Source organism: Protopterus annectens, chromosome 8.part0, assembly GCF_019279795.1.
Source record: "Protopterus annectens isolate FY-2018-M chromosome 8.part0, PAN1.0, whole genome shotgun sequence".
Classification (NCBI taxonomy): Eukaryota; Metazoa; Chordata; order Ceratodontiformes; family Protopteridae; genus Protopterus; species Protopterus annectens.
The window spans coordinates 1,232,486,839-1,232,507,420 of record NC_056741.1 but is presented as its reverse complement, the minus strand read 5'-3'; the positions used below and the strand labels follow the sequence as shown (position 1 = coordinate 1,232,507,420).

The window sequence follows — 20,582 nt, the reverse complement described above, 5'->3', positions numbered from 1 at the left end:
GCAACTTTCTCAGTTTTTTGTGTTCTTGTACCTGCTGACCATGTGGCCAGTCACCACCACCTAAGCCACTTTCATCCCTTTTAGATGAGAGCTAGTTATATTACAGCTGTCACACAAGCACTTGTCATGGGATCTTTTTTTGTACAGCCTTAATGTATTTTCTGTATGCCCTCTAGATACTTAGGAGGGACATACAGTGGGTGTGTATTTGGGCCTTCGCCCACTTCCATGAGCAACATAGCCTCTCAGGCAGCCTTGTTCTCGTATCTCAAGCAGATGGTTTCCACTAGATCCCTGTCTCCACAGAGATTTATTCGTAAGAGATGCACCCTACAAGTTGTTCCTCATCCACCTCACTGGGACAGTCAAGTTTATTAGCTCCCTTTATTAACTTTCCCTCATGGGTTGGCTCCTTAAATGCTTGATCAGCAACCCAAACCCGGGTTAGCTGAGTCATAGCCAGGGCTCCATCTCTTCATGCCAAAAACACGTGTAGAGAGAGTTTTTTTTTTTTTTTTTTTTTTTTTTAAGTATTTGCTTTATTAAGCTCAACCCTCCCCATTACACAGACACGCACACACTTGCAGGACAAACTCAGCAGCTCTGGAAAATTGATAGTTCATGGTTTGGCTATGTGTAAACCAGTCTGTGAACAGATATGATGTTCCCATGGAACCTCATCTGTGTATTGCTAAAACCATAATCATTTTAGATTAGCAGCAGCTTTCCATTTCTGTTATCTGTTGACTCGTATAGGCTAGCCTCTATATACAGAAAAAAAATGTTTATCTCTGTTGTGTCATGCTGATTTCCATTTACAGGTTTTTTTTTATTTTAGTCCTTTTCAGTTCAGTCATCTATCAAAATAAGTTTCCTGTCTTTATGGTATCTTGCTGGTGACAGTCCAGGTCTCTCAAATTTTTCAAGCTACATCTGTTCATGGGTTCATAGTTTTATAGTTTAATTGGTGATTACTAGGCTAATGGCACAAGAGCCTTTACAAGCCAAGTCAATAATACCCAGAATATGACTGTATTATATCTGACTACCCCATCCCATTTCTGGGGAATTATCCAGGTAGTGAGTGTTTGAGTGTTGGAACGTGGAGTCATTTTACAAACTGCCTCTGTCCATAAGGGACTTGGGCAGTACCTCAGGAGTGAATTTATGGTTCCCCATCCATTTATCCAAAATTTATTTGAAGATAGCGAGAGACAGGCTTTGTTTTTTTTTTTTTTACAAAGATGGTAAGTTTATTCCATGGACAAAGGTAGCCTTTGGGATACAAGTCTGTCTCTCCAGCAGGTTCTATTAGAGTCACAAATAAGGTTCAGGTCCATGAACATGTAATCCTTGTATAATTTTTTATTGCGAATATGTATCATTTTCATCAGGGCTGGATCAGAGAATGCCTTGTAGGTCAGGCACAAGTCCCCTCTCAATAAACTATATGAAACGGGGTAAAGGGATAGGGCCTCTAGTCAGTTTGCATAGGACATTTGTAAGTGCGTGCCTGAATAGGGCTGAGTACAGTGAAACTATGACTTCCTTTGATCTTGATGCCATGCCTTTACTAATAAGATTAGCTACACAGAAAGATTTATTCACTTGTGTAGCTACCTGGTGGTCAAAGTTTAGTTTACTAACTATCTGTGTTCCTAGGTCCCTCACCACTGGGTCTACTTTTAGGGGTGTGTTATCAGTATTATAATTTGCAGGGATATCTGATTTACCAAAGAGTATGATTGTGCATTTTTTGGCATTTAGTCTCAGAACATGGTTTTGGCACCAGTCATTTTTAGGCCCGTTTGTAAGATGTCAGCATCATTTGGTGATTCAGTGATTGCTTCCAGCTTACAGATGTTCGTGAACTAGGTGAGCCAGAGGCCTCTTACATTGGTCTTTACTTCAGAGAAGTATATACCTAACAGGAGGGGCCCCAACACTGAGCCCTGTGGGACACCTCTAGTAACAGGTTTGTTATCGGAAGTGGATTCACCTGTCTGGGCAACATGTGCCCTGTCAGTGAGCCTGTTGGCTGTCCACTTGATGATGCAGGGGTTTATGCCTACCTCCGTAAGATGCTGGGGTTTATGCATACCTCAGTAAGTTTATCTATGATCTCTGAGTGGGGGATTGTGTCGAAAGTTTTGGCCAAGTCTAGATAAGTGGTATGTACTATTTTACCCTCATCCATGGCCCTGGTGACTTTCTTGAAGTCCACCAGATTGACCAGGCAAGACCTCCATTTGACAAAGCCAAATTGGGTCTGATCCAGTTTCTGGAGAGCTCCTGTGTCATTACTGAACAGGTCCATGATCATTTCTCTCCACGGCCTTGCAGATAAGACTGGTCAAGCCTATGGGTCTGTAGTTCCCTTGGTCTGCGCCTTTGTGCAGAGGGACAATTGTTGCAATCCTCCATTCCTCTGGAACAAAGCCCCTTGGGAGGCTGTGTTTAAGGAGGGTTTCTAGTGGCCCTGATGGATTCTGTTTTCAGCTTTTTAAGAAACATCCTGAAATTATGTTGGGACCCATGGAGGCTGTGTTTTTGGTTTTAGTGAGCTCAGTAGGGACCTGTTCCCTCATAATGACTGGTAAGTGAATTGTTGCAGGTATGTCTTTAGATGTGGTAGGAGGGGATGTGGGGGAGAAGTTTGAGCTGAACTTGCTGGTCAGCAGGTTTGCTGTGGTTTTAGGCTGGGTGTAAGTGTTGTCGTTCATGATTAACTCAGCACATTGCTGAGCATTTCCCCTGAGATTATGAACAAAATTTAAAAAAGCCTTATTGCTATCTTTCACCTGGGAGGCTATCTTTGCTCATAGTTTGCTTTGGCAGATTTGACCAGCTCTCTAATTGTTTAGATTGGTGAGTGTCTTTGCACTGATTTGTATGTTCCTTCTTGGCTTTGGAGAAGACTTTTTCCCTTTTGTTGAATAGCCTATTTATGCTAGGGGTTTACCAGGGTGGTTTATTTTTGCTAGTAATCATAAGTTTGACTCAGACAGGTACTGCCTTCTCTATGCAGCTATGAATGTGGTTGTACAGTGGTTTTATGTACAGCTCAGAGTAGGCCTCAGTGTCATCCAGGTTTGGAGGTGCTTAGAAGTTGTCAGTTTGAGATAATTGGCCTTAGCAAAGTATGTATGTGAGAGCTTTGCCTCCATTTTTATTGTGTATCTACATATCTCACACACTGTCTTTCTAAAATTAAATGGTTGTCCATGAGTATGAAGCAGTTACTGTTACTACATTGCCTCAGGATGCCCATATCCATCAGGCCAGAAATGGAGGTGACAGGAAGTGTCTATCCATTATACCAGATCCTTAGTAGATGGGAGGGAGTAGGGGGAGAGTCACTTTAAAGGTCTAAGTGAGAGTGTTTAGTAGTATACTATTACATGACATTCAGTAGCACTGCCCTCTGCTCAAACTGGCACCTCTTCAAGCAGCTGTGAATAGTAGGAGACTATGGAGGGTGTTTCCTGTAGATGATTTTAAACTGGAGAGGGTTGCTAATATACAAGGCACAGTTAACTGCATTTGTACACCTCACAATTGTAAGGCTTGTATAACAAGCAGGATGAAAGACGTTTACACAGTTAAGCCCTCTACCCAGTCAGACAAAAACACAATAAGCCTTGCACCAGCAGATGTTCTTCGTGTTTCACTGTTGCAGTCATCACATTTGGGTTATCTGCTTGCAGTAGCCCTCAGTCGGCTTGATTAACAAAGTCTTGGGTCCAGCGTTGGTTGCTGTCCCTTCTTCCATGACGTCAGGTCATCAGGGGTATAAAACATGCAGCTGACACCATTACATCAGTCTTTCTTGCCGTGCGGTGCCCGAAGCAGAAGCAGTTCGCAAGTGCCGGGCGGCCGACTCTTGAAATTTTAATTTTCGAGTTTCAGAACCGAAGTCTTCAACTAAAGCTAAGTACCCCGTTGGGGAAACTTTTTCTTGCTCCTTACTAATGTCAGTAAGAGTTAATAATTGCATTTCTTGTGGAAAGCAAATACCTCACAAAGATTTTCATTCGTACTGTATTTTTTGCCTAGGCCCTGACCACAACGTACCTTGCTGTTGGTTTTGTGCTTTATTTAATCAACGCACTATCCATCATCAGTATATTTTCTCCTCTAAATATTTTGGTTTTCGGTTCAATTATCCAGAAATGTCTGTAAGCCATCCGACTACCGGAATTCCAAAAAACCGCAAAGATAAAGACAGAGATGGCCGCCTAGGTCCAAAGCTGCCAACGATGCTTCTAAGCCAGTTGCCGGTACTCAGTGAGGCGCTTTCGCAGCCCCTGATACCCGCTACTTCTGATTCACAGGCCTGTACTGAGACCCATTTGGAGTCCGGTATGCTGCAAAATGCTTCAACTGTGGAACCTGCTGATGTCTCTACCTTGGATGGGTCCAGAGCTGCTGTGCAGGCACCGGCTTCTGAGGGTCTACTCAGGCCTACGGACTTGCATATTAAACTGATGCCGCCTTCTTCTTTAAGGCCTAAACCTCGAACCATGCCTAGAAAGCTGACGCCCAGGCCGCATGTTCAGGCCTCTATGCCTAAAAAACAAATGATAAAAATGGCTGAAGATCTTATAACTTGGGGGAAGCCAACCACCCTCTTCTAAGAGACCTAGGACTGAAATTGTATGAATCTTCTGACCAGGATTCTGATTTTTCTGATTGTTCTGATGATCTGGATTTACCCCTATCTACTTATGAGGATTCTCATGCAGAGGACTCTATTCCCCTCCAGAGGATTTTTCTTTTGGTGAATCCTTGCCCACACTAAGGGAGCATTTCCACTGGGAAAGCCAGGATTTTTCTGATTCGAAAAAGAGGCTTAGGGATTTCTTACTCTTGCCTCAGCATAGGCCTTTAGCTATACCTCCTGTACTAGACATTGTTGATGATGCCTTTTTGGAATCCATTTTGGCCCCTGATTCTTTGCCTCCTGCTCCCAGAAAACCTGACTGATATTACAGGGTTCCTGATTCTCACAAGTTCCTTTTTAAAAATCCTATTGCGGATCCAGACACTATTTCACAGGGACCCAAGGGTATTAAGACCTCTTCTGCCAAAAACCCTACCCCTTCTGATAGAGACTCCAAGACTCTGGATAGATGGGGTAAGAATGTTTACACTTCTGCAACCTTGGCCATTAGGGCCTTAAACTGTCAGTTTCATATGTTAAAGTATCAACATATTATTGGATTGCTTAAACAGAAAATGATGTTGATTCCTAACTATGCTGAAAATAAGGAATTACAGGATTTAATGCATTCTGCTGAACAGGTTGAAAAACATAATTTGCAATGTGGGTTTGATTCTTTAGAGGCCTCTTGCAGGGCTGCTGTCACTTGGTCTGTACTCAGAAGGCATGCTTGGCTTAAGGAGCAATCTTTGCCTGATCATGTTAAAGCTAAACTGTTGGATGCTCCATTAAATCAGGACCACCTGTTTGGCAACAAAGCTGAGGAAGTTCTTAAAAAGTTGGAGGATAAAGCTAAATCTATGCAAACTGTTACAGATTTCTTACAAGTTCAGCCTCCAAGATTTAGTAGGCATTGGTCTTCTAAGAATTGGTCATTTCCGGCTCCTTCCAGGCCTTCTCGATCCTAACCCAGACACAGCAGAAATCCCAGGTTTCAGTCCCAGGGTACGCACAAGGCTAAGCAGTGGGGGATTCCGCTTCCAAATCTGGGAGTAGTAAGACTCCCCCCTATGGAAAACTGTCTCAGTGACTTGATTTTAAAACTTCCAAGCACTTCTCAACTGAATGCTCCTTTAGGGGGCAAGATTGGTCTGCAGGCCAAAAACTGGGAACTCATTACCTAGAACAAATGGGTTTTAAATATAGTGTCCCAAGGATACAGATTTTACTTCCACACATTACCAATGCCAAAAGGTTGGCCAGATCTACCCCCAAATCAGTGGGCAGATGCACAAAAGCAAATACTCTCTCTTTTAAACATAAAGGCTATTCAAACTGTACCAGAAGAGGAAAAAGGACAAGGTTTCTACTCAAGAATTTTCCTGGTACCCAGAAAAGGCAATTCATGGCGTCCTATTCTGTACCTGTCTATTCTAAACACCTTTTTGGTGATTCCAAAATTCAAGATGCTGACTCTTCAGTTGCTTTCTATGCTAGGAAAAGATGCCTGGATGGTAACACTCGATTTAAAGGAAGGATACTTGCACATCCCAATCAGGGAATCTTTCAGAAGATACCTACACTTCAAAGCAGGCTGCAGTCACTACCAGTTCTCTGCGCTGCCCTTTGGCTTATCTACTGTGCCTAGGGTATTCACATAGTGCCTAGCCCCAGTCACTGCATTTTGCAGGCAAAGAAATATTCAAATATACCCATACCTGGACGATTGTTTAATTCAGGCAGAAAGCCAGGACATACTTTTGAATCATCTGGCCTTTGTACAAAGTGTGCTAACTTGTCTGGGGTACACCATAAACGAAAAGAAATCACACCTGGTACCCTGTCAACAAATCATATTCCTGGGAGCAAGCTTGAATAAAATAAAATACAACAGACGCATGAGATTATGCATTGGGGGGCTCACCTGGCAGGGAAGTGCATTCAGGGCAAATGGAACCCAAGTCAAATGCACTTGCATAGCAATCAAAAAGAAGTGTTAGCTGTACAGCATGCTCTTGACGGCCTTCAAGGACTGCATTCTTCCAGGACAATTAATGGTAAAGACGGACAACACCACTGTTATGTGGTACATAAGCAGGGGGGTACACATTCTTACACCCTATGCAGACTAGCCATGGCACTGTGGAACACAGCCCTGAGCTACCAAGTGCATCTACAAGCTCAATTCATGCCAGGAAAACTAAATACACTGGCAGACGAACTAAGCAGAAACCTCATGGACCCACACGAGTGGAAGCTGGAACCAAGGATTGACAAGCAAATGGGGGAGCCCAGATATAGACCTGTTTGACTCCCCCCAGAACTATCAATTGGACAAATTTTGCACAAGGACTCCCCACAAACAAGCTTGGAAAGTGGATGCTCTGTCCTTCAGCTGGAAAAAACTATTGGTTTATGTCTTTCTTCCTCTGCTCTCCAAAGTACTACTAAAGATCAAACAAGACAAACCAAGGACGATTTTGATTGCACCAGACTGGCCACGCCAACTCTGGTGTACCCTCTTTTGCGCAGTGTGTCACTGTTGGCCCCATGGCACCTGCCACAGACTCCTACCCTATTGTCTCAGCAGGAGAACCAGATTCTGCACCCTCAGCTTCATACACTAAACCTAGCAGCCTGGCTAATTATCTAATCTCTCCTTTACCATCCTTCAGTAAACCAGTGATGGATATAATTTTAGAGGCAAGGAGGCCTAGTACTAGAAAATCTTATGCTGAAAAATGGAAAAGATTCTGTGCCTGGAACCAATCTCAAGGGATGAGCACAGCAGTGCCCAATTTACCGCAGATTTTATAATACTTAACTGAGATGCTTCACAAGGGCCTGTCTTGCTCCTCCATCAAAATTCACGCCTCAGCCATTTCAGCTCATTATTACACAGAACCTCCCCTCTTCTCTCATCCACTGCTTATGCAGTTCCTCAGAGGGGCCAAAAATCTACGACCATCCAGGAGAGCCCCTACTCCAGCCTGGGACCTTAACTTTCCATTGGAAAAGCTCACCCTTCCTCCTTTTGAGCCAGCTGCCACTGCGGATTTAAAATTCCTCTCTTGGAAAACGGCTTTCCTTTTAGCAATCGCCTCAGCAAGAAGGGTATCTGAATTACAGGCCCTCATGGCAGTGGAACCTTTCATCATCTTTCATGCGGACAGGGTGTCCCTCAGGACCAATCCCTACTTCATGCCCAAGGTGGTATCCAGTGTGGCCCTTAGTCAGTCCATTCATTTGCCAACCTTCTTTACTAACCCACAGAACAAAGGTGAACGGATACTGCACTCCTTGGACATGCACAGACAACTTTAGATTCTACTTGGACAGGACTAAACCTCAAAGGAAATCTGACCAACTGCTGGTGGCATTTGCTGCAGGGGCAGAGGGAAGGCTATTTTTAAAGTAAACCATTTCCAAATGGATAGGCCATTGCATTCAGTTCTGCTACAAGCACCATGGAAAACCTATCCTACAGGGGATCAGACCCCACTCAACCCGGGCTGCATCTACCTCTACAGCCTTTCTCAGAGGCGTCCTTACCAGTGACATCCTAGAACCTGCTACCTGGAGTTCAGTGCATACTTTCACCAAGCATTACCATCTGCCAGTGTTTCTGTAAATCCAGTGCTGGCTTTGCCACTGCAGTCTTGCAGGGCCTTATAGCTGGTCATAATGCTATCTAAATTCCTCCTCCCATCCTTAGCTTTGGGAATCTACCCAAATGTGATGACTGCAACAGTGAAACACGAAGAACATAGTACAGTTGTATACAATTACCATAAATGTAGATGTTCGAGTGTATTCACGGTTGCAGTCTGGTTACCCTCCCTCCAGCCCCCTTTCTTCTTTTGGCTATACCTCTACTCTCCTTTACTATGCTTAAAAGCTTCTTCGTGTATTTGCTTTTTTGTTGGCGGTATAACCTTGTATATTTATAGATTTAATTGCTTCCCATTAGGGGGAGCACCTGACATCTGGAGCAAGAAAAACTGATGTAATGGCGTTGGCTGCATGTTTTATACCCCTAATGACCTGACATCATGGAAGAGAAGGAACAGCAACCGATGCAGGACCCAAGACTTTGTTAATCAGGCCGACTGAGGGCTACTGCAAGCAGATAACCCAAATGTGATGACTGCAGCAGTGAATACACTCGAACATCTACATTTATGGTAAGTGTACACAACTGTGCTTTCCCAGTTAGGATGGGTTGAATCCGCTCTCTGCTCCCACTGAAGTGCAAAAAAAGTCCTAATATAAAACTAACAGGTTTTGAGCTCAAGTGAAGCAACAAATGCTTTACAACAAAAGGCAGAATTCTTGCAGTATCAGTAATCCTTGGAAATAAGTTCACTAGCCCTTAGAACTGTTCACAAAATATGAAAAAAATGTGCAAACATAGGAGAACTTCAACAAATGCAGAAAAACTTTGCAAAAGCGCAGTACAGTAACAAACCAGTGGCATTTTTTTAATAAGTGCAGGCTGAAAAAACAGTGATAAATTCAACACAATCAGCAAATGCAGCACAGGAGTGTTAAATAGCACTGAGACAGTTAGAGCAAGTACAAAAACAAATACTTGTATCAGCTTTGTAAGTCCAGATGGTTTTAGAAGCAATCCAAGTCTTGTAGTCACAGGTGTCAAAGCCAGGCACAGGGAAGCTCTGAATAAATGAGTACAGTCTCACAAAAATGTAATGTCATAGGTACTTACTAGGCTAATTGATACATGAGGATCTTAAAAAGCTTAACCCTGCATTCCCATGGTAATTATTAGGCCTTACGTTTTGCGATATGAATCTCCAAAGATGGGCTGTACAAGTATGTGTTGAGTACCTGCGTGTTTCCTGTGTTCGTGAGGGCCATTTGAGCAAAACCAGATGTGAATTTATCCAAGTTATATTTGAACAGAGAAGTATTCTGCTTTATGTGGTGGTGCATGGAAGTGATTTTCTCTGATATGCGCATATTCCTCCAGCATGTTTTGTTAATCATGCAAAGGAGATTGAGGTCTCTTAAAGGGGTGTTTCTCTTACCATTTGACTTCCAAATGTGTAGTAGGTTTAATAGAACACGATCTGCTGAGGCTAAATATGCAAGGCAAAAGTCATTTCAAAATTACCACTGTTACTGAGAAGAGAGAGGAGGGTTTGAAATGGTCTGCACAGTTTTTATGATTTAAGAACCTGATTTTTATGTTTTGTTTTGTTTTTTTAGTGAGAAAGCATTGTGGTCATTCCAGCTATTTATGTACACTCCAAAAGGGACATTATACTGCATGATCGGTCTAATGAGTGCTGAGTACAGAGGAACATTTATATTCCTGGATCTAGGTGCCATACCCTTCAGTATAAACTGTGCTATGTCTTCTGTAAGAAGATGAAATCACTTAATCTCTTGGTTTAATATCAGAACTATTTGTATTGTTTTTATTGCTTGCCTTACTATGGTGTCTACTTGCTGGAGGAATTAAACTTCAATTTTTATCCATGTGATTTGATGTTTCTGCTGACACTATCGTGCAGTCAGTTGTTGAGGGAGGGACAGCCTTTATAGGAGCTGTGTGTGACTAGCTGCACTTGTGACCCCAACCAGTTTCCTTTTTTGGTGCTTAAGTTAACTTATTGGCTTTACCCATCCCATGGTTGATAATTATGTATTACTCTTTGTGAGAATAACTGGGATCATACAATAGATAATTTGATGGGCACCATGAGTGTGATGCAATATTTAGGAGCTGCCTCTGTCTATTAATAGTAAAGGAAGCAGTCCTTGGGTAAAATGTCTATTTACCCATCCATAGATCCAAATTATGCTTCAATATGGATAGGGATGAGCTTTGTTTTACATGGATGGTTAGTCTGTTCCAGAGCAGTGGCATCCTCTGCTACATATCCGTCCCTTCAAACTGTTCTGTTGATGTTGCAGAAGAGGTTTAGATCCCTGGGTCGAGTATTTCTGATGACATCTGACTTCCTGATGTGCAGTACGTCCATCGGTATAGAGTCGGAGAATGCTGTGTATGCCAGACACAGGACATATCTTAGTCTGTAGGATACCAAGTATAGTGACAGAACTTAGTCCATGTAGAATATATGTATTGTTTAGGCTTTATATTTTTGTATTTAGGTACATTTGTTGGCATCCCATTTTTTGCATGTATCTGGGCAGATGCATGCCAAAGGGAGCATTGTACTTGTTGATTGACCTAATGAGGGCTGAGTAAAGGGGGGCGATGACATTCCTAGAGCTAGACACAATTTCTTTGTTTATAAACTGCGCAGTGTCAAAGGGCATTCCTACTAGAGTGACACTTGCCTATAGCAGTCTGTTTTCTACACCTGTATTTACCCTGTTTGCTGCTAGATAACTGCTACAACTGTTGCATATGTCCTGTTATTGGAAACAGTTTGCTGCTTTGTACATTCTCCTTTATGAACTGAATTTGCCCTATTGATGTAGCTTTGTTGTGGAGCATGCCTTAATATCACGTACTCCTCTAGCCAAAAGTACTCCATTCTTACTACTCCTGTTATCCTTTTGTCTGTGCTTCCTGGTTGCTGTCTTTTTCTCCATCGGTTCTCCATCTCTGAAATACCTTTATACCACCACACTACTATATTGCTTCTTAATCAGTAGAGTCCTTCTCCTTCGTCAGTAATAATACTGATGTCTCCAACCCTCCAGAGGCCATGATATGTACTTCTGTGCAGTTATCTTCCTCAGTACCGGCTTTCTGAAACTCAGACTTTGCACTGGCGTTCTGAGACTCGGACTTGGCAGCACTTCCTGAATTAACATGGCTGCTATCCTTCTCAATTGCTGTGTTTTCAAACCCCAGCAGCGGCCCCTAGTCTGTATAAATACCACCTCATGTCTCCCCTGAAAAGAGGCTGCTGACCTTGTAAGACTAACCCAGCTGGCAAAGCATAAGTTAAGAAATTAAACTGCTGCCTAAATTATGGCTGAACATCATTATCACTGACATCAGAAGTTTGAATTCTGTTTGATTTTGAAAATAAATTTGTAACTGAATTCAGATTGTGTTCTTGTAGGGTCAAAGCCTTCCCACCACTGTGCAGGTTGCTTTGCTCTCTACATCCTTTAATATAACTGTGTCTGAGGTCTGCAGCTCGGGTAAAGTAGATGTTTCCTGTGTTCAGCAGCAGTAATTGATAGTGCATTTACTTATTCATCACACCTCAAACTATCATTTGTTTGTAGTGTAGTTATACTACACTAAATTGTTCTCTGTCTCCAACACCCTCTGAGTTTAGCATCCTTATAAGGGCTCTTGCTGTTTTACTGAATGTCCTTCTCTCTTTAAAGGACAACTGTGGTCTGAAAGTGAAAAAAAATCATATTGTGAGCCATTTATTCCTAATATCCCTGTGCTGCTGTAAATTGTTTAATTTCCAGTTAATTATGTACCAAAACAAAGTGATGGAACAGACATAATGATGTGATTTTTGTTTTCCATTCAAGGTTTATTCCTTCCATAGTGCAGTCTGTGGTCTCATGTATGATCTGTTTGGATACAACCTTTTGCTTTAGTCATCTTTTTGTATCAACTTAGACTGGCACTACCCTGAAATGTTTGTTTTTTGAATGTTTCATTACAATGTCAAATATTATTCATTAGTTCCCCTTGTTTTTTGTCACAGGCACCTACATCTAATCTTGTGACCCTTCATTCTTAGGGGAAAAACAACCCATTTGTCTTGATTAATTTTGTTAGGCAGTGAGTGAATGATACAGGCAATGATAATTCCTTTACTTAGTAAGTGGCTGGTGTGTATACTTGGAGGAGCTGTGTTAACGTCAGGGTATTCTATCCATCTTATTTTTTTCAAGGTAGGGGGAATGGAATATAAAACCGAAGGCATGTGGAATGTAACAGAGTGCAAATAAAACCTGTGTAATGGCTGCAAATGTAGGAAATCAGCAGAAGCTGAGAACTGAGATATAAGGGAAAAGAGTGGAGCAGGTTAACAGCTTCAGGTATCTGAGAGGGGTGGCTGAGGAGAAGTAAAGTCTTAATAAGGAGGTCAAAGCTAGAATTACTGGGGCTGCAGCCGACTAGCACGATGCGTCAGGAGTAGTGTATGGCAGAAGAATGCCTAAGATGCTGAAAAGCAAGGTGTACAACACAGTAGTGCAACTTGTACGACTGTATGGTAAAGAAGCCTGGACAGAGTAGGAAGGTAGAGATGATGAAGTGCCTAAGATGGGTGGTAGGATGTGCACTCTGGGACAGATGAAGAAATGAAGACATCAGAGCTGAAGCCAAAGTAGTTCCATTTGCAGAGAAGGTCAAAGAGAACAATGATTACAGTGGTTCCAGCACATGTGCAGAACAGCAGAAGTAAATCTGGCGAAGAAGATTTGGGACAGACAGGAAGAAGGCAAGAGGAAATGAGGAGTTGAGAGCATCTACAAAGAGGGGGATGTATTGTGTGGGAGAAGACTTTATGCAATCAGGCATGACTGCCTAAGAAGGTAGGAGAGTGGTCTTGAATCAAGAAAGATGGCAGCAGTTGACATGACACCCTGAACACATGTAGAAAATGGGTAAAAACAGATGTGGTGATAATGATTTTTTTTCCAGGTAAAGTGCATTCATGCTTTTCAAAATTATCTTACAGATTTACAAATAATCTCAGTGTATTTGTAGTAGCCCTTCTTTGCCATCACCACATGTGTTTGGTCTTTATAATGATACCTTCAGCCAAGTTGCAAGACATTTAATGAAGGAGAATCTGGTTTGTATAAAAAGATTGTAATACTGAATGAAAAAAAAAATACTATACTGTAAATGGTGCACAGTATAGTGTTAAATTACTTTGCTTAAAAGCTATTTTTAGGACCTTTGTGTGATTATATCTCCTTACTTTTTTCACAGCTGTAAGACGCAGGAATGTAGCTTTGAACAAAAGAACTAAAGAAGAGCCAGTCTTGTCTGAGGATGTACAGATGGAGAAACCCAGTAAGGAAAAGGTAAAATGCAGCAAGCAGACAGAGGAACAGCGAAGCCCTATTCAGGATCCTCTGAAGTGGTTTGGAATCTTGGTTCCTCAGAGTCTACGACAAGCTCAAACAAGTTTTCAAAAAGGTAATACATTTTTGTTGTCCCACCTGGACTTAATGCGGCTGCTTTACTAGCTTATGAAGGCTAGACAAATGAACGTCCATCTAAAATCCCTGCAGAACGAAACTCCAATGCTGGAACTGGGAAGTGCTGTGACACTTGACATCAGATTTCTGTAAAAAAAATAAGACCACACACTTTGCTCTCTTTCTTTCTGGAAGCTTGCGCCTAATCTTCAACAGTGCCATCACTTCTTTTATGAATGTCGTTCTTTTATTCTGCGTCACCTCTAATTTAGTAATGCTGTTCACATATATTTCATCCACCTGAAAACCATATTACTTAATATCCAAGGATCCAGTTTTCTATAGTTTTTCTGTGATAAGCCTTGTTTCTTACGTCAAGCTTTGGTAGGTATTGAGACTACCATCTAATAGCCTCTACTTGAGGGGTTCCAAAGTCTAGATCTAAGGAATCTCTTGTGGAGCTTAAGTACTGGAGCATTAGAATCCTTCTAGTCTCATGTTAACATTAAGATGTAGAATGGTCAGGCAAGTAACAGTTCAAGGGCGCTGATATTTTACATCCTGAACTTAATAAATCTGAGATGCTTGCCAAGAATGGATAGTCTCAGAAGTGGTTTTCAGGCGCTTCACTTGTTGGGCAAAGGAAAGAATCCAGAAAGATTCCCAAGAAGGAAAGACATCCCTGATCAGTATCAGTAAGAAACAAAGGTCCCTCATAAAATCATCCAAGGCTAACTTCGAAAGAAAAATAGCCAAGGATTCAAAAGATAACCACAAAGCCTTCTTTAGTTATGTTAAGAATCTAAGTGGCAACTCGCAGATATGCACTGAACTAGTGAAAAATAGCACAAAATATACTGAACCTACTGATATTGCCAACATCCTGGCAGATAGATTCACTGCAAACTTCACCCCCCCCCCTCACCCCCAAAAGGGCCCACAACAATACTGGAAAAGTGTATTGTCACGGAAATCACAGATGCACAGGTGAAAACAGCCCTTTCAAAAGCCAAAAACACAGCATCGGTGGGGCCAGATGGTGTCCCAGGCTGCGTCTTGCATGAACTAATCCCCCACCTTAACACGCTGTTCAGCCTCAGCCTCTCCACAGGCTACGTGCCCATAGAATGACGCACAGCAATGGTTATTCCACTCCACAAAGGAGGGGCCACAACTGACCCTGGTAACTATCACCCCATAAGCCTGACTAGCCAGGTCTGCAAGGCTATGGAGCGCATCATCATGGAATTCCTTAACAAAGACATTGGGAACCTCCAAACACTTGACCCAACCCAGTTCGGCTTTGTTAAGGGCAGATCATGCCTACTAAACCTGGTTGACTCCTTCGAGACAGTCACCAAGGCCATAGACGAGGGAAAGGTGGTTCACACAGCGTACCTTGACCTCGCCAAGGCTTTTGACACCATTCCCCACTCTGGTATTACAGAAAATCTTACCAGCCTGAACATAAACCCCTACGTCATGAGATGGGTTGCCAACTGGCTTACAGACAGAACTCGCACGGTAAGAATAGCGGGCTGCAGGTCCGACTCTAAACCAGTCACAAGTGGTGTCCCGCAAGGCTCGGTCTTGGGACCCCTACTGTTTGGCATATACTTCTCAAAAGTGCATGCAAACACAGGAGGACTGTGGTTAACCAACTTCGCCGATGACTGCAAACTGGGAGCCATAATTGAGACTCCAGCTGACACGGACATCCTCCAAAAGGGCCTTACTGAGACGGACACTTGGTGTCAAAGTCATGGCCTTAAGCTAAATGCCAAAAAATGCATAGTCATCCCGTCTGGGAAAAACAAAACACCCACGAATTACCACATAGGTGGCAGCCCCCTTAATACAGAAGAGGTAATAAGAGATCTGGGGACTCGGGTAGATAGTAATCTCTCCTTTGACAATCATATTGCCAAATTAGTTAGGAAACCCTTCTATGTGGCCCATCTAATTACTAAAGGGTTTGCATCTAGAAATAAAGATGTTATAGTGCCCCTCTGCTCGTCACTCATCAGACCCATCATAGAGTACAATGCCCCTTTTGGGATGTACCTCACAAGACACTTCCAACAGCTGGAAGGACCACAAAAGTACCTCAGCAAGAGGATTATTGGCCTCAAACATATGTCCTATGCAGCCCAACTGAAAAAACTCTGGCTGTTCTCACTAGCATATTGCTTACTCAGAGGTGATCTCTGCCTGACTTACAAAGCCATGTCCAACTCAGAATTGATGGACATACTCCACCTAAAGAAATCCAAGTCACTGCGAGCCACGCGCTCTAGTGAGCTAAACCTTGCCACAACAATAAATAGAGCATGCTGGAGGGATAGATTCCTGTCACAGAGACTCCCCATGCTTTGGAACAAAATTCCAAACTACTTTAGGCAGAGTCCCTCAGTAACACTCTTCAAGAGAAACCTTGACGAGTGGATGGGTAACGGAAAATACACCCCTGGGATCACTTGATTGGCTCTGCTTGACAGAGGATCAGTTAATTAATCAATGGGGCGGCAAAAGCCGACACACTCTGTCTAGGCTTATAAATGCCCTCGGGCAGATAGCCTAGTACCTACCTATGAACCTATAAGAATAAGAACTAGCCGGTCTGGAATAAGAAGAAAGTACCCTCTTCTTCATCTCAGATTTCAGATGGGGAGTTGGCTTATTTATAAAAAAAAAAAAAAAAAAAATAGTTATTTATTCATCTGTTTGTTGTATTTATTTTAGATTTGGTAACAGCTGTGAGATCATGTTTTATGTGCATTTCCCTTGCAGTTGCAGCTTTCAGGCTGACACGAGTTCCAAACTCACCAATATTTGGATAGTAGCCTCAGTCACAGGACTGAATATTGAACCATTTAAGGGTGATAATTCCATTCTTGGTTTCTTTTAGGCTTATTTTGAATGAAAACAAATTGCACATTTCCCCCTCATAACAGAAGAGTGTTTTTTGAAGTAAGGTTCCTGGTCAAGCGAAGGTCTTGATGCAGAAAGTGATGAAAAACATGACGTTCTTGTTTCTTTGTGCTATGCAAAGGACCAAAATGTCATGAAGGCTGTTCATTTCACATGCTAACTAGTATTATTTTGATTCAGAATGTCAGTCTTTAAATTTGGAAGTTTCGGCATTACCTAAGGAGTCTTTGGGATTAAGTCAGATCACTAAGCCTTAAAGTTTTTGCTGATTTCATCCTTTCATTAAGTTCAGATTTTGGGTCTTTGTAGTTAAGTTGAAGGTGGATAGACCATTTATTCCTCTATTATCATTTCAGAAATTGAGCATAGAAGCTTTGACTTGAGACTGGGAGAAAACCTAGAGTCATGAACTCTTCAGAGAATGTAGTCTCCATCTCACACATAGTTGTTCATCATTTTCAAGGAGATGTTGGCTGTAGCTGTGATTATGAAAACCTTCAGAAATTGTCTGCCCTGGGCACACTTCAGGTGATGATAAGCAGGACATTGTCATGATCACATAAACAAAGTGGATCAAGGTCTTAGCAGCTTTGCTGGATGCTGGCTTTGTAGTAATTCTTTCAACAGTCTTTGATTATATTAAAAACAGTCTTTGGTTATACTGCTAATAAAAAAAGGCTGATCACTGGGTTTTACAAAAATGTTTTTGTAGAGAATCACCCCCCTCCAGCCCTGTCAAACCCATTATCTCTAAATATACTATGAGATGGTGCAGCTTTGGTGGTAAGAGGTACCTTGTTAATTCCCACAGTTTTATGATCACACTCAGTACATTGCTTATTCTTCAGAGAACTTGACATTAGACTAACCCTGATGATGAATCCCATTCTGATGAATTTCAGATCAATATCTCCAGAACAGCTACACATTAATGGGGAAAAGCTTTGCCCTTAAGCTTTATGGTGGCTGTTCATTTTTCAGGAGATTGCTGTGTTTTAATGGCTCATCTAAGCCTACCATTAGTCTGGATTAAGAGGAAAAGTTAAATGCACAGGCATTTCTCATTTTCACACATGTTGGATATGTTTACATCCAATTAAAATTCTCACTTTCCAATATTCTGAACCAGGCATTGGAACACTTTAAGAATGTGGGAAGAAACTTTTTTGTGTGTTTCAGTGCTGTTAAATTCATCTCACTGTCCTTACCCCACACTGGCCAAGGCAACAATGGATGTTCATTTAGATGGCTTTGCAGTAGTACTAACTGCTGGGACTGTAGCCACAGAAAGCCTGATATTCTGCCCACTTCCTGAGCTTACCACCCTTCCCCCTCAAAATGTGATGGATGTCTGCTCCTCTGAGATGTTAGGATGTCTCTAGTATAAACTGATGATCTGCTCACACCAAGTTAAGATTGCTGCATTTGGCAGCACATTCATATCAGTGTTGGCATCCATAGTCTGGCATGGTTCAGCCTGCTGTAGAGCTCAAACAAGGTAAGTACCCCACTGTTGAATTTTGTTTTCTTTATTATATTTTTCTGTTTTACCTTTGCCTAGACTAGATGATTTGTCAAGTTGGTCTGACTTTACATATGTTATAGGACGTGTCAGTGCCTAAGAAAGCTAAATGTCCTCTTGTTAGGTAGGTAGCTCATAAAAGACTTCCACACGTTCTGTTTAGGACCAGAACACAACATTCAGGATTCTATATTGTGTCAGTGATTATATATTAAACTTTAATAGGTTGTGTTCATTACAAAATTACTTGGACAGGAAGAGGCTTGAGACCTACACCATCAAGTGAAAATCTGGCAATCCCTTCCTAAAGCCAGTGCTTTCACGGCAGACACCCCTCATGAAAGCCCACAAACATATGAAACATAAAACACCAGTACTAGGCTGTATGCACATACCTGATCTCAGACCTCAAGTTGGTCCATTACTCCAACCTGACTTCAGGTTGCGTGTTAATATGGCAAGCGCATTGGATATGAGTCCCTTTTCAGGGGGATCTGAGAGTATGCTGTGGTTAAGTAACTTGCACGGAGTCCCACAGTAGGCAAATGGAGGTGGAAGAAATCAAACCCTTTACCCTGGACTACAAAAAGCATATTGTTAATAGTTCATAGCCTTAATCCTCTGCATTTACTGCCAGACAGGGTTTCTGCAAGCATTGCAGAGCCTGCAACCAAATTCAGATCCCTGTGTGTCCAGAATCCATTCTAGTAAAAGAAGAGGGAGTCCTTTCCTGAAAACAGTAGATTGAGAAAGACTGACAGTCAGGGAGAAGATTTGGATAATTTTTTTCCCCAAGTACATTCCTTCTTAGGCTATGATATTGACACAGGATACACTATTTTCTCTGCTTCTTCCACAGAGAAAATCTATTATGAAGGGAGTCTTTGTAGAATGAAAGCATTTCAAATGGAAGAAGAAGGCATGACAGATGCCAAAAAGATGGTTTGAGCTACTGAGCCTGAATGCTCTTTAATCTTTATCAAGTGATCCTGTTTAATGGGCTCTGTGGGATGCTTTTCTTGCAGGGTGTATAGAACCAGACATCCAGCCCTATATGCTGCTAAGAATCCATATTTGTTTGAGTGTCCAAGAGTCCCATAAATACCTTTACAAAAACTGTAGTGGATCAACAGCATCATCTTTGAATCCAGAGAAAGGTTCCATATTGGTTCCTGCCTCCTAGTACTATCTCAAATGGCAAGAAAAGTAGAGTACTAGATAAGTATAGGAAGAAGGTTTACAGAATTCCCACACTGGCCTTAATGGCTGTTAGCTGTCAGAAAAACATGGCAAAGTACCAGATTGCTGTCTGAGATCAGCTGAGAGAACAGCTGATAGAAGTGTCTGATATTGTCCTGAAGGTGAAGTTTAACATAGCTTACCCAGACATCTAGTCAGATGGCAAAGCACTTAATTAGGTGTGGTTATGATCCTGTTGATGCAGTTTCCTGGTTGGCAGTTACTGTGTATGTTCTGTCATCAGAAGATGTTCTGCCTGGCCGAGTCTACAACCCCTGCCAGAGGATGTCAAAGTGCAGCTTCTTAATGCCCCACTAGACAATGAGCTGTTCTTTGGGAACCCCATAGGGGAATTTTAAGGAGATGAGAAAGGGGGTAAATTAGTGCAGAATGTGGAGTAGCTCTTTCACTCCCCCATGCCCATATAATAGGAAATACCCACTATAAGCTGGGCCCATACTTTGGCAAGCAAGGTAAAGGCAGGTCAGCAAATGGAGAAAATGAGCAGTACAAGAGAAAGTGGCAGGGAAACCGTAAGGGGGAGCCTGGCGACCAAAGTGTTTATAGTCCCCAGAGAGCAACCAAGATTAGTTGGTTATTCTCTCTTTAATCTACTCTTCTCCCAGGTTTCCACCCTTATCAACTTCCCCTTATCTCAGGATTACTGGAATGCTTACAGAGTACCTCCAGAATTGGAAGGGCATCACTTATATTAGTTATGTACTGCAGGGCAAATAGCATCCAAATTTACCAATACCTAGTGCCTGGATGAGATAGTTGTCCATCACAAGTGGAGGTGGACAAGGCTCTCAGTTCCGTCACAGAATGCTTCCAAAGTCTTGGGGTCTGATTCAACATTCTAAAATCATACCCTTTTGCTTCCAAAAGAATAACATTCCTAAGTTCACTTGTGCACTCCAGCCACAAAGCCTTTCTTCGCCAAGAGAAGGTGGAACATTTAACCCAATATTTCCAAAAATTAGCACAGGAAAGGGAGCTGTCAGCCAGAGAGTGCTTCAGGGCTCTGAAGTACATGATTTCTACCATCTTGATGGTTGCCATGTCAAATTACACCTTAGGGGTCTCCAGTGATACCAAAGA

The 20,582-nt window shown here is 42.1% G+C and overlaps 1 protein-coding gene across 1 annotated transcript in view; it reads left to right on the top strand.

The window, feature by feature from the left end:
• The window catches only part of CCDC115 (coiled-coil domain containing 115), a 303,910-nt gene that overhangs the window by 196,305 nt on the left and 87,023 nt on the right, over positions 1–20,582 (top strand). The window contains exon 5 of the mRNA XM_044080726.1: positions 13,578–13,787. Within this exon, the coding sequence (XP_043936661.1) occupies positions 13,578–13,787 (210 nt within the window). The remainder of the gene's footprint in view (positions 1–13,577; positions 13,788–20,582) is intronic.